Consider the following 14,917-nt stretch of genomic DNA (forward strand, 5'->3'; position numbering starts at 1 on the left):
TGGACTAAGATGACCCATGAGTTATCAGGGGTGCTGGGATGGGAAGTCCCCTTCTCTCCCATATTGATTCTCTTCGGTGCGTTCGGGGGCTCTAGGGGAAAGTAGGCGGAACATGCATTTTTAGGGACGGCCTTCCTGGTGGTGAAAAGGGATATCGCAGTGCATTGGTTGTCTCCTGTGCCTCCTACCCGATCAAAGTGGAGAAGGGGAGGTGACTTGTGTGCGCAGCAGAAGCGAGTGGTGTTTGAAGCCCATGTCTGCCCCCAGGAACATTACGGGTGTGGGGGAAATGGCTGGGTTAACTTGCTTAATTATTTATGAAATTTTAACTGTGGTCATTCTTCCTGTGCATCACAATATATCAGAGAGATGTCTCCGCCCTGCGTGGCAGGAACACCATATTCTGTAATGTCTTATGTGCGCACTTAGGTCAGTTTTGCAGGTCAAAACCCAAAGTTTGTTATGAAAATAAATTTTAAGTACATGTGCTTGACACTGGTAAAAAAAGTTTCCCGGCTACTGGTTCCAGTGGTGAATTTATTAATACATGCACCCAGAGGGCACCTTAAAGGTTCTCCTTGAAAAACTACCAGCCTCTAGTGTGTTGGCAGACTGCCACCACAGAAAGGATTCTGACCCCCTGCAGGTGAGAGCCTATGCTTTCTGAGGGCAGAAACAATGCATGCTCTAGCTGGAATAGGATGTAGCCTTATGGCTAGAGCGGTCGACCTCGAAGCTGGGTTCGAGTCTTGACAACCACGCTCAACATCCTGTGATTCTGGGCAAATCACTTCATCTCCCCGTGCCTAACAAAAATGAATGTGCCCACCTGTAACGGAACTTGTGCTCATGTAAAGCGCTCTGATACCCGATGTCTAGGGCCTAGTTCGCGCTATATAAAACTTTAAAAAAATAATAAATTCTAAGGCTGCTCGACCACACTACACCAAAAAAGGCACCTTGGGATTATTAAAGCAAACCCCTGTCCACTCAAAGGATACCTGGACTCTCTACACAATATACCTCGTTTTGGTATGTAAAGAGCCAACTTCCTAATCCAGTCTTGCATCTGGAGGGTATTCACAAGATGAGGCATCTGAGGTTATAAGTAACCACCAGAAGATCATATCTTAAGCAAATAAGCAAGTCTCCCCATGGAGCACTGCTGGATCAGTGCTAAGGTGCACATTCTTTATAGTATACCATTATGCACAAATCCTTTCACCGTGTAGGCCCAGCGATTCTGCACCCTTTGGTCACGCCTTATGTCCCAGTGTGGAAAAGTAAATTTTGCCATGTTCTGTGTCCCTACGTGTCATCCATCATATGTTATGTGTGCATGATTAAATATGCATATGCATTCCCCATGTCCGATTAATGACGCAATTATAGTTGTGTCCATCTCTAGTATGCCAGTTCCCAGTTCTCGTGAATACTACGAATATCAGGCCTATGTAAAGCTACGTTGCCACGTTTCTCAGTGTGCACGTTATTCTATTATAAAGTCCCCGTTTCTAGGCCTCAAAAGGGCCCGGACACCAGATTCAGCTCCTGTCTCCTGAAGCCTCGCTGAGGAGGGATACAGCCCCCACCTGTATCCTCGACCCTTCACTTACTTCCTGCCTCGCAGTGCCCGGTGCAGCCTGGCTCTGCCTCTGAGTCTGCCAAGACTATGTTATGATTCCAGTTATCAGTTCAGCCCTCCTTCCCTGCATTCCTAAAGCTACTGAATCGCATCAATAGTTTCCGTCATTGTCTAGCCTTCTCGTCTCCACGTTAGAGAAATACTGTATTTAATGGTCATTTAATATTCTTCATCACGCACTACATGTAGAATAATGCATGGTCCAGTCTTAGAATCAAGTTAGCCTTTCCCCTCCTGACTTCTAGTTCATATCAACATGTTCCCTAAACATCAGATACTAGATAGGGTTTAGGTACATGTCGCTCCGACCCTCCAGACTTCAGTCTCTGCTCCTAGCACAGAGTTCATAGCCCCCAGCTTCTCCTAGTAACACGTCATTGCCAGTTTGCGCGCACCACCAGGTTAGAGGTCCCGGCTCCTTAGGTAGCCCCCTCCAATGTTTCCGCCCATTCATGACATATTCTGTTACATTTGCATCACATGTCTATGTGCACACCCAGTTACACCCTCTTTAGCCCTTATCTTTCGCGACTGTTTCGCGTCACGCCTTCTGTTCCACCCACTGCTACGCCTACTGCAATGTAATGCTATGTGGTTGCGTTATGTATATATGCTCATGTATTGTTATTAAAAGTCAGCGCGCTCATCCCAGATCCAGCCCCAGCAGCTGCTGGGCCCTGTCATCCTATTCCTATGCAGGTTGACCTGTTCCTGTCCTTATGCTGTAATAAACCTGCAGAACTCCTACTACCTCGAATCTTGACTCTTATTTATTGAGCTATCTGTTATTCATTCATTCATTCAAAAATAGATCCGGTATTATTTATTTATATACCACACCAGCACGCCCCCTTCGGTCTGGTACCTTGCAGCTGGCCACCTCCTCTAAAATTAACAAAGCCCGTTGGGGTGGCCGCTCTTTTTCCCATTCGGCGACCAGACTTTGGAATGCCCTCCCCTTTGCCATCCGAGGAAATAGCAACCTCCTCTCATTCAGAAAGGCCTTGAAAACGCATTTGTTTGCTAAATCCTGCTGATCTGCCCCGAGCCTGCGCTAAACCATTTTATCTTCAAGCGCTGCGAGGCCCTAGGGCAGTTATGCGCTATACAAATGCAATTTTTCATTTCATTTCATTTCATTTCAAGTCCATGACGTTTTAGAGTGCAATACCACTGTGTTCTATAGAGGTACTTGCATACTCACTTGAGGAGTCCTGGATGGCATGATCACTTATTTCTGGGAGTGTATATTAAGGGCTGCCTTCTTCTTTCACCTATTGTATTCAAATCTGGAGATGTACTTGCTCTTCAAATATGATAATGTGCTCCGCCAGGTATTCAGTTGGGACATTTGTGATGGTTTCATAGGTGATGAAGCAAGTCTGGGAGATGATGGAGCCTTGGAGCTGGGCGCAGTGTAGCTCCCTCAATGTTTAGGTGATACGGCCAAACTTCTTAAGACCTTCTGCGAGATGTGCTGGAGTATGTAAGATATTTTTGAGAGGGGCAAAAGTGGTTGTGGGTGAGGGTGTTGAGCATGATTAGCTGGAGGGTGATGTAGTTTAGGTTCATGCTGGAGACCTAAACTACAACCTGTATTTGTAGATTATAGCGGGCCGGAGGATCTCTGCCTTTGAATGGGTTGAACTTTAGGTAAACGCTTGAAAATCCAGCTATTGATTAGCTCAAGGCAGGTTCAAAGACTTTGAATGTTGACATTCAAAACAATACACGCTATAGAAGGATGAGGGTAGCTGCTTTGTGCATGAATGAATCTTGTACAGAATGCAAAACCTTGCCAGAGGAGAGGAGTGCTAGGCTGATTTAGCATGTGTTTCCTCAAACATGCTGAATAGTGTCAACCTTTGTCATTACACACCTCATGCTCATTCTACATATGTCTGTCTAGGATGTTTTAAATTCACTTCCTGTTGTAGTCTCCACCACACCCAGCAGGTGCTGGGTCAGGCCCCTCCTTTCTACATCTGTACTCCTTTTCCTGTGTTCTGCTTCAGCTCACAGTTATGTCAGGCTTTGCACCTGCCTCCCAAGCAGCAACATGCTTCAGACCCCCATTATTTGACTAATTTATTTTATAACAGATTATAATTCAGGTTTTTAGGTCACTGTTCATGCAGACTGTACATCACTGGTCTAATCATTTTTTTTTTTAACATTTAACTTTAGGCATTGGTTCACAAGAGCAACTCACCACACACCAGCGAATCATTCACAGGGTGCTGGAAGGACACACTAAAACAGGAATCCGAGAGGGGAGAAACCTCAAACTGCAGGATTCCTGGAGTATCTGAAAAGTAGAGAGATTATTTTAATCGTTAATACATTTTATTGAACAGGAATTCCAACGCCCAGAGAATCACTGGTGCTACTCAATGCGTCTCGTCACATATGCATGCCAGTGAGCCTGAAGGACTCGCACATAAGCATGTCATTAACATTGTTTATTAAAACACTGGTCAAGTGCAAAATGCTTGTGGTGAAGACGAGATCTCCTATTAAGATAGCTCTAAGTGGCTGAGTAAAAGGTAATTAAGTGTGGAGACTGTCCAAGCCAGGGAACAATGAAATCTCATGTAAGAGAAAACAAGTCTCCTGTAGTCATCTCTTACACCATGAAGGAGATCATGAGGCTTTGGTGACTTGTAAGGAGAGTGAGAGGAGTGTAAGGAGAGTGAGAGGAATTTTCTAAGACTTGAAATGCCAGCTTCACAGTGCGTACAAACATATAAAAGCAAGAGCTATCTATGTTTTGGTTTTACAGACCTGACCTAAGTTTCTGAGCACTGAAAAACATGGTAACACTTAAAAACAAGCTTAGGCAAAGCCAATCGATCGCGCCTTGTAGACCCTTTACTCCAGCTGAAAAAGAAATTATTTTTGTTGATGCAAAGCAGCATCAAACAAAAAAAGGCATGTGAGTGTGTGAAAATATGTACAGATCCCGGGCACAAGTATATATTAAACAGTTGATACAGAACTGAAATTATAGTGCAGTCGACACCCGTAGTTTCAAGAGGGTTGTTTTATGTAAGGATGTTCATGAGAGAAAACAACGCCAACTGACACACGTGTTTCGGTGAAAGGTATTATATTGCAGATGTGGATGACATGCATAACCAGGGCCGGCTTTAGGGCGGTGAGACGGGTGCATCCGAACTTGGCGCTGAACTGGATGGTAGGCACTGACCTTAGGGGGAGGGGGCGCTGTGTTTAGCAATAACTTACGATTTAAAAGCACCTGCTGCAGTTTCTGGAGCGCCCAACTTTCTGGCAGCAACACAAATGTCAAGATACCTCTTATGATTATTGTTTTTGCTAGAGAGAGATTGGAATTTGTCTAGTGGCAGTATTGACTTGCAACAAAGTGGCACAGAGGGTTAATATGCCTTCTGCAAAGAACAAATTTGTATTTTACGTGCATAGCTGGTAGATTAGTAAACCCAGCCTTTACCAGCACTTTAAAACAAATTAAATGTGTATGAGAGAAGTGGAATGGAGAGATAAAGGGCACTTTTGCCAGGTGCACCAGGTGCCACCAGCGCTAAAGCCATAACCATATGATATAACTGAACGCATGATGTACTGACATGTTTTGCCTCGAAACAAGTGTTGGCTATTTCTTGCACTAATTGTACCTAATAATGATTTATCTAAATTGAATAAGGAAAATCACGTTGCGTGAACACTTCATGGATGTCTTTTAACCCCTTCCATGCTCATGACGAGCTCAGCTCGTCATGCAGTACAGTGCTCCTGTGCTCATGACGAGCTGAGCTCGTCATGACCACACCCGTTTTTATTGCTGTCCAGCACAGCAGGGAAAATCCTCAAGCTGCGATGAGGCTAAATTTGTGAATTGTGGCAACTAATTTGTTTATAAAAACCTCCAACAGGAATGGATGGACTTAAAATTCACCATGGATGTTCGATGCAGGAAGTCAAGGGACCAGCCACTATTTGCTTACCATAGATTGTGGTTTAAACCCTGAATTCTACTGCGTCCAATGAAAGGCAGCTTCAGCAAAGCCCTCAGGTGGGACTTCAGTTTTATAATGAACCCCAACAAAGTTAAGGTTTGTAGTCATTTGGAGGTGGACCATGACTCACTGTGGTAAACCAGTCTTCAGCAGTCCGGCAGCAAGGCATGGGGATACTGGTACCCCAAACTCCAAATTTAGGCCATAACCACTGCCATCACTTTTGTGAACACCAGGGGTGCTGTTGAGGCAAAAGGGGAGCATGACAAACTGAAAATGCTCCTGACCTACCTTGAACCGCAGATAAAGGTTCTACAGGATAGGTATATGAATATTTGTGTTCTGTAGATTCAAGGACACCAACCAGTCACCCAGGTTCAGCGAAGATAGGATCTGAGCCAGTGTCAGCATTTTAAATATGTACTTTCAGAGGAAGGCATTCAGAGGCTGGAGGTCCAGAACAGGGCTGCGACCCCTGTTCTTCTTCTGAATAAGAAAATAGCGAGAGTAAAACTCCCTTCGCTTTCCGAGTCCGGAATCCTCCTGATGGCACCTCTGGAGAGTAAAGCGACTCAAACCAGAAACTCCTGTAAGGACAGAGTGGGGAAAATAACCTTCTCGGCGAATCTGGCTATCCATACAGTAGTGCTTCATTACTGTATGGAATGAGACAAAAGTACCTGCCTGGCAAATGTTCAGGATAGGAAATCCACATGCCACATAGTATCTTAGCCCTGGTGGAAAGAGCCTGCAGTTAGTTCCAGAAGCTGCTCTTTGGCTGATACGTAGCAGATCAACGCAGAGCACGATCCAGTGGAAGATGTTAATTTTCTGCACAGCCGTTCCTTTTTTCCCTCTAGTAAACCTCACAAAGAGTTGACATCCACCAGGTGTTCTATGATACGATCAATGTAAAAGCTCAGTGTTCTTTTGGGGTCCAAACAATTGAGTCTCTCCTCCTTCTTAGGTGGGTGAGGGGACCATAGAATGCCAGTAGGGTGATGGTTTGACTGACGTGGACTGGCATCTCAACCTTTGGAAGGAAGGATACTCGTGTCCACAAGATCAGTTTGTCTGGGAAGAAGTAGGTGTATGGTAGGTTGACACAGAAAGCTTTCTCGCTCATTTCCCTGCAGTGCTGATGTTCTGGTGACTAGGCACACAAATCTTTAGGGTGAAAAGCCACATTAGAAAGCAGTGAAGTGTCTCAAAATTAATTCATATCAAATATGTGAGGACCAAGTCAAGGTCCCACTATGGCATACAAAACGGTGAGGAAGGAAATAGCTGTTGTAAGCCTTTCAAAAATCCCATCACAACATGTGACTGCAATAACGAGGTCTTATCTGGAAACTGTAAAATGGCGGCAAGAGTCCGAAAATTACCCTTTAACTGTGCCCAGAGCAAAGCCTTGCCAGGCCAGTGACAAAACAAAGAAAAAAATGTTAGATAACTTTGGCTGGAGAGCACCAAGCCACAAATCTGTCCCAACGACAGGCATATACAGTTTGTGTCAAGGGAACCCTGACTACCAAGATGACATCAACTACCTCTGGAGGAAGGTCTCAGGTGTTCAACTGTCGCCGCTCAAACGCTAAGCATGAAGGTGGAGATTTTGAAAGCGCAGTTGCAGAACCCTGCCTTGATGCTGTAACAACTGATCTTAGGTAAGGGGGTGATTTAGCCTTATCTGAGAACAGATGTTCATGCCCAGGAGCTCTGGATACCCTGCTCTCTGTTCCAAATCCTGAGTCATTAGGATGACTTGGGCTCAGTCATTTCTGATCTTCTTCAGAACTAGGGACAGGAAAAATATCAGTGGAAGGCATACAAAAGTCCTGAGTTGCATCGTAGGAAGAATGTGTCTCCTAGCGAGAGACACTTTGGAAACTCCAATACACAGAACTGCTGACACTGCGTGCTTTCGTAGATGGTGAATAGATTGAGCCAAGCTTATCCCCATTCGAGGAAGAGGCCTTGCTCCATCTCTAAATGCAACTTCAATTATTGATCTGCATGTATGTCTGACCTGAAATTCTAGGATCCTGCCGTTGTTTTGCCACCAGTAATATTACTTGATGGTCTACCATTACCTGAGGCGCAGCACCTCCTGGTACAGTGTCAGTGGTCCCACACCATCCTGTTTGTTGAAGCACCAAATAGCGGTGGTGTCGTCAGTGAGCACCTGCACCAGCCTCTCCATGATGGACAGAAGGAAGGCTTCCAACAACAAGCGGATGGCCCTCAACTCCATAAAGTTTATATTGTGCCAGGACTCCGCCAGGTACTAGAGACCTCAGATCTGCATGTGGCAGCTGTGAGAAAGTGGCTCTATATATACTGGACAATAAGGCAGTACAGTGTGTATAGAGTCTACCAACCCCAAAGGTATAACAGAGGTTAAAGTCAGAACTGACCTTACTCTCCAAAGTGGTAGCTTGGTCGAGCAGGTTTCTCACACTCAAGAACTGAACTCCAGGCCAATTATTATTATATCCTTAGATATAGTTGTTTTATTTTTAGAACCAACAGCTATAAAAATATACTTTTCAAGTTATGAGTACTCTCATGTAAATACTTGGCAGAGGAGCAATAAAGTTTGAGCTCACAACAATTACAGGATAGCTAGTAAGCAACACAGTTCTGAAACACTCTAGCATTGAACTCAATGGGCTTTTCACAGGTAAGTACAGTTGATTACTTTATGGATTACTTTGGTAGTTCCAGGACTAGATCTTAGATTCAGTCCTGCGGTCCAAGCTGAAACCAGATTAGCAAAAACGTTTTAGTTACTGTGATGAATTTTCCTGAATATAAAGCCGTTTTAAAAGTTCACACTTTGAAACTTTTCAAGGTAATTCTGACAACGTTATTCAATGGGAGGAAATTCAGGTTACAGGTAAAGCACTGGGGGCTTAACAAAACACAGGTAGGTAATTGCGTTTCATTATTTTGTACGATTTTTATAGAATATTTGCAGTTTTCAAAAGTAGACAAAAAAATTTCATAGAAAAGCAGACAATGGGTCAGACCCCCCAGGATATAGCGGCATGGATTCGCAAATTTAGCGGCACAAAAATGGAAATTTAGCGGCACAAATGTGGAAATTTAGCGGCAATTTGGCGGCATTTTATTTGGTCATTTTTCCTACATAAAAACACAGATATCTTAGCTTTTTTAGTTATTTAACAACATGAAGCTATGTATATTTGGTTTAATTACAATGTAGACACTTAGTTTCCCTCGAAAAGCATGTACAGATATTCGAGTGCATCTCTGGATATGGTTTGGGAATTCTCAACGTGTTGAATCCTGGTGCTGGTCGTGGGGAAATGAAGTAGTGAAGTATTCCAGGGGCGTGACGTCGTTGGATAGTCCGCACCATTGGTCTCTTGAAGTGCGTGCTCTGCTTGTTGTCGAACCAGACCTGGAATAGGTGATGGCGTGACCGAGCAAGATGTCAAATGCAGAGTTCACCCGAGTCCACCGTGATGCACACCCTTTGGCTCACAGCCCTACTTATGCCTAGTCGTGATGCACGGTGCACTTTCGGTTCTCTGCAGCTATATGTGTACTGTGAATGCACCCTCTCCTAACCCCTAAACTCCAACATGCAGAACTCCCTATGCATTCCCAAGTCCAATGGCAAATCCAGAAGTCTCTTCTAAGTAGCTGCCCGCCCCTACCAATCCCCACACCTGTGCAACGCAAACAACCTGCTCACTTTCAATAAACTGCTGGAAACACATCTCTGCAAGAACATGTTCCACATTTTCTTGCATCCTTCTCTTTTCTCTCTGCCCCTAGAAGCAATTCAGGCATCCGGTGCACACTATTTAAATATAAGTAAATAAAATAAAGTATTCAGTGACAGTGCAGCTTGCATTGTGGGCACCCCACCTGCAAAATCGTATGCAGTGATGTGGCCAGGAGTATAGGGTGGTACTTGGGCACGCACAGCTATCTTCCCTAAAGGGCTGTAGTGACTGTGCGAGGTTGGACCTGAAGAAGAAAGGCTGCAGTGCACATTAGATAAAAACAAACACTCCTGAGGGCATTGTGGTGTCGTATTTACCAAAGCCTCCATCAATCTGGGCGTGTATCTGGCTAGGTAAAAAAGGACCTCCTCTGGCAATTGAATGGCATTTATTTTCTACCACAGATCTACCCGGTCCAAGGCGCCCAAGGGGCCATTTCCCCTAATAAGTGTGACAATTCAGACTTTTTTAGGTCACACAAAGCTATAATAGTGGCATGAGCGGTTGGGATTATTAATTTTCAATCTATATTGTGTAAATAAACACTGCTGTTGTGCTAATCTCAAAATTAAAAACAGCGCCACCATCAAACTATGGGTGGTACACTTTTGCAGACACTTGGTAACATATAAGATCAAGAGGGAAGAGAAAACAAGTAACTCAAAGACATCAAATCAGCAGCGCAAGGAATTATTAACAAGGGGAACGGTGGGTGTGATATAGGCAAAGGAATGGAAGGGAGGGTATTAGGGAGTTTCGGTGCATTCAAAGCAAAGACACATAACTGGCAGGCTCTTCTGCTCAACAAGGAGCTTCAAGCCACTGAAAACTAGGAATCATGCCTTGGGTACTGATGTTAGAAGGGAAGGATGTAGAAAGAAAGAATGGCTAAAAAACAAACAAAAAATTAATTGGCAACATATTATGTAAAGTGGTACAGACCGGGACAGTGTGCCAAATGACAAACAAAATGTGTTCTCCTCAGTGCAGGTTCAGATCTGTGCTGCATTAAAAACAGACCTGAGTTTGAATACGTTCTTTCTATGTAGATAACATGGTGGTTCTCTAAGAGGGAAACGGGGACCAGGAAGGTGAATGCAGTGTGTAAGTGTACCTGTATGTTATGAAATGTTTTAGGGTTCTCTTACTCTCCTATTCCTGCTCCCGGGCGGTAGCATCAGGGACACAAAATACGTGACACTTCCTATTTCCTACACATTCAGTGGAACTAATGGGTTAGCCTATGTCAGACAAAAGGTTAGGTGGTCAAATGAATTTCTACATCTCCCCATGCCATTGTGGCAACCATCTTAGAGATGCACAGGTGACCAAAATTGGTGCACTCAGATTTAATAATATTGAAGAGGCCGCACAATCATCTGGGACCTTTCTGAAATGTGTAAATCCCTTAGGATGCAAAAAGTGGGCAAAAACGGCTGCTGCATTTCTGGTGCACTTCTTTACCATGGCCACTTGGATCGTTAAAATAAAGGTCTTCTTTTGAGCCAATATATAGGCTGTACAGTGAACAAGAAATACAGTTCCACAGGCTCTACACTTTGTGCCTCCAAGTTCCTATACTACCTCCCAATCCCCAAACCCTTTTACCTTGAATCTCCAGCTAGCCAGAAGAAAATGACTGCATGCCCAGATCAAACAACTATAGTTATAGAACTTGCTTTAGGCTGCAATTTCTGGATGTGTGTACAGATGCTTCTGCTGTGATGTGTAGTTACTTTCAATACAGTGAGGGAGCTATGGTCACATTGTCAATGTAAAGAGTTTTGGTTTTCCAAGTACTTTAATGCCCCTCAATCACTGTGACTGTTTTGTAAATATTGCGTAAATATTGCGTAATTGGGACTTTTGCAGCTGTTTTACTGTACTCTTGATTTACTAGGCCCTTCTAATTATTTTTACTACAGAACTTCACCTAATGCCACTTATTTGGTTCTTGTTTCCGGTCTTTCAGGTCCTCTCCTGACGTCTGATATTGACTTGCAATGATTGCAGAGCGAAATTGTTTCACAACATTGGTAATGTGTCTGAGGCCGCCTGCGTTATGTCTCGTGGCCTCGGTGTTTTGTGTTAGGCTGACCTCGGCATTGCATGGCTCCGATTGAAACTGGCGCGCAAACTTTCTCTTCTAATTTCTAGAAGGGATTTTGTCACCAGGCCAAATCTACATTTCAGATTTGAAAGCTGGGGCAAAGGTTAGATTAAGCAGGTTTGAGATCATGTTTAATATCAGATGACACCTTTGTCAAACAGTGCAGTGTGTAGGGAAAAAAGGGAAAAAAAACACCCTGTCTGGGTTTCAGTAGTCGAGGAATTTGATCTCCCAGAGAACAGCCCTTGGCCTTGCGTGTTGTTTAACTCTTTAAACAGACCCCCCAGGATATAGTGGCATGGATTAGCTTTTGTAAAAATACCGCGATTTCTACAAAAGTGATGATTTCGCGGGCACTTTTTTAAAAATCGTGGCATTTTTACAAAAGTGCCGATTTCGCGGCAAACCGCTAAATCGCGATATCCTGGAGGGTCTGCCTATGGAGAAAATACAGATTACTAGTAAGCCCGCTAGGGATTACTTTTGCGGTTCAGTACTGGGCTGAAAGGTACAGTACTGGCTTCTCTCATGATCACAGGTGAGTACTTTCGAATTCGGACTTTGGCTGATTTTATAGGAATATTTTGAATTACCGGTTTCCAGGTGAGTACTTGGTTGGTGAAGTTAGGGTTCTGGGCATGGACTCAGGGGTCCCCCAAGGTCAGGTGAGTACAGTTAGTTCAGTGCCAGCGGCACAGGGGCGGCCGGGCGCAGAGGTAGGTAGGCCCAATGTTATCCAATGAGGGCAAGGGGGCCTTCGGTTGGTGGCTGCTGGCTAGCAGGCTATGCGGCTCTGAGAGCTGGGCTCCTGGTCACTTGCTCAGGGCAAGGGAGGAAGTAGGATAGGGCAAAGAGGTCACAGCCAGAGGCACTCGGGCGGCTGTGTGCAGGGTGCTTTTGAGCCATCGGGCGCTCAATGTTATCCAATGAGGTTCTTGAAAAAGGAACAAAGGCTGCAGGCTCAGGGACGGTGACTCTCCGGGGGCGACCAGCACTTCGAGAGGTAAGTTGGTATGATGGAGCACAGGTAGGTACCCCAAAAGGAGGCACAGGGGGCAGCGGGGCGCCAGGTGCAGGGGTGTCTTTGGGGGTCGGAAAAGCTTACCCATGGCTGGTCGAGGTTGGGGTGGCCCCTGGTTCTGAGTCTGCAGGCGTCGGCTGGTTAGTCGAGGAGGGTCTTTGGGCACTGGACTTCGGGTCCCAGTCGCCGGGGGGGGGGACGTCCTCGTGGTCTTGGTTCGGGTTCGCCAGGCCCGGGCTCGGCTGGTGCAGAGTGGGCTGGTCTGGAATTTCCTGGTGAGCACGAGGTGGGTTGTTGCAGCAGAGCCTCTGCTGATGGGAGTCCAATCTTCGAGAGGGACAAGACAGCAGGTCCCCTGGGTGTCCCAAGGTTGCTGTCCGCGGAGGTCGCCGGGATTAGGCAGTAGCAGGTTCCAGGATCAACAGGCCGGTAGGGCTGGGGCCATGTCAGTTGTTGTCTGGTTGTTAGCAGCTGCGCGGCGGGTCGTCTTCTTCTTGATCTTCTTTCTTCTTTTGATATCGGGATCTGAGGAAGGAAGGTTCAGGGAGCCCCTAAATACTACATTTAGGGGTGTTACAGGTAGGGCAAGGGCATAGACCAATGGGTCCCTGTCCTGGGGTGAGGACAGGCTAGGCTAGCTAGGCTCCTGCCCCCCTCCTGTGGGAGGGTGGCAGGAGCCTAGCTGGGATTGGGCAGGGCTCCCCATCTACAAGATGGCCGAAGCCCGGGGTCGTGCTTCACCTCGCCTCCTTCACCTGAGGGGTGGAGTTGGCAAAGGTTGGCACACCCTCCTTCCTGACGTAGTTTTTCCCACCAGTCTTCCCGCCAGAGTGGGAATAGAAGGGGGGGGGGGGCCAGCTGCTGGGTACAACAAATGGTCTGGAGAAGCTCTCAGAGGCGGTATGCCTTTGAAGCTTCCCCCTGTCCATCCTGGGGGAGGAGACATAGCACCTCGCCCAGGATGTGCATTGTTGCAGGCCCAGGAGAGTGGGGGGCTCTCCACCCAGGGGTCCAGCAACATGTCTGCTGTGTGGCAGCCTCTACAGCCGGACCTGACTGTCAAGTAAGTAGTGCTTGGTAAACGTGTGCAGCGAGGCCCACGTAACTGCCTGACAAATGTCCTGCAAGGGAACGCCACGTCCCAAGGCAGTAGTGGCTGCAGTAGCTCTGGTTGAATGGGCACGCAGTCCCACAGGAGGCTCCTTCTTTGCCAAAGAGCAACATGCTTTGATGCACAGAACGACCCACTGGGAGATGGTCCGTCTGTGCACGGCCTGACCTTTTTTGGCACCCACGTAGCCGACAAAGAGCTGATCATCCACCCGAACTGCTGTGTATGCTGCAGATAGAATGCGAGCGCACATTTTGGATCCAGACGGTGGAGCCTCTCTTCCTCTCCGGAAGGATGCGGAAAGAAGGTGGGCAAAGTGATGGTCTGCCCGATGTGGAAGGGTGTGACAACCTTTGGCAAGAAAGAAGGACGGGTCCTGAGAACCACCTTGTCCGGATGAATGCTTCTGGCAGAGGTGATAGCAACCAGGAAAGCAGTCTTTAAGGTGAGAAGACGCAAAGGACAGGCCTGAAGGGGCTCGAAGGGAGAAAAAGATCAGAAACATCATGACATGGTTCAGGCATGATAAACGGCACCGTAGAGAACGTGTGTGTAATGCCTTTTAGAAAACGGTTCACAACCGGGGACTTAAAAAGAGAAGGATGATCAGGAAACCGTAGAAAGGCGGAAATGGACGAAATATAACCTTTGATAGTGCCCAGAGTAGAGTCCTGCTGGGCTAATGAAAGAAGGAACAAAAGAACCTCGGAAAGAGGGGCAGAAAGGGCATCCATAGCGTACGCCGTGCACCATGCCACAAACTTGTTCCACCTGCAGGCGTATACCGTTTTTGTAGAGGGACGCCTGGCTGCCAGAATGACATCACAGACTTAGGGAGCAAGATCGAAAGGTAAGGTATCAACTGTCGCCGCTCAATCTCCACGCGTGGAGGCTGGACAGGTTCGGGTTGAGAATCGTCCCCTGCTGCTGCGACAGAAGATCCTCCCGAAGAGGCAATCGGATCGGGGGATCGATCGCCATGCTGAGTAGCTCGGGATACCAGTATCTTTGTGCCCAATCCATTGCCACAAGGATGACTTGGGCCCGGTCGCGCCTGATCTTCTTCAGCACTCTGGGCAGAAGTGGTATAGGCGGAAAGGCGTACAAATGAACCGCAACTCCGCTCGTGACGAAAAGCGTTGCCGAACGAGTGCCGCCGTGGTAATTACAACTCACAGAATCGATGACATTGTGCGTTCTCTTCGGTGGCGTATAGATCTAACTAAGGCTCTCCCCACTGCTGAAAGAGACCTTGCGGCGGGTGAGTTTGTCCG

General features: G+C 46.4%; 1 protein-coding gene across 2 annotated transcripts in view; it reads right to left on the minus strand.

The window, feature by feature from the left end:
• The window catches only part of MED1 (mediator complex subunit 1), a 546,545-nt gene that overhangs the window by 110,518 nt on the left and 421,110 nt on the right, over positions 1–14,917 (minus strand). For both annotated transcript variants that reach the window (XM_078645645.1, XM_078645646.1), the window contains exon 16: positions 3,858–3,953. In XM_078645645.1, coding sequence (XP_078501771.1) covers positions 3,858–3,953 — 96 coding nt within the window. The remainder of the gene's footprint in view (positions 1–3,857; positions 3,954–14,917) is intronic.

Source organism: Lissotriton helveticus, chromosome 5_1, assembly GCF_964261635.1.
Source record: "Lissotriton helveticus chromosome 5_1, aLisHel1.1, whole genome shotgun sequence".
Lineage (NCBI taxonomy): Eukaryota > Metazoa > Chordata > Amphibia > Caudata > Salamandridae > Lissotriton > Lissotriton helveticus.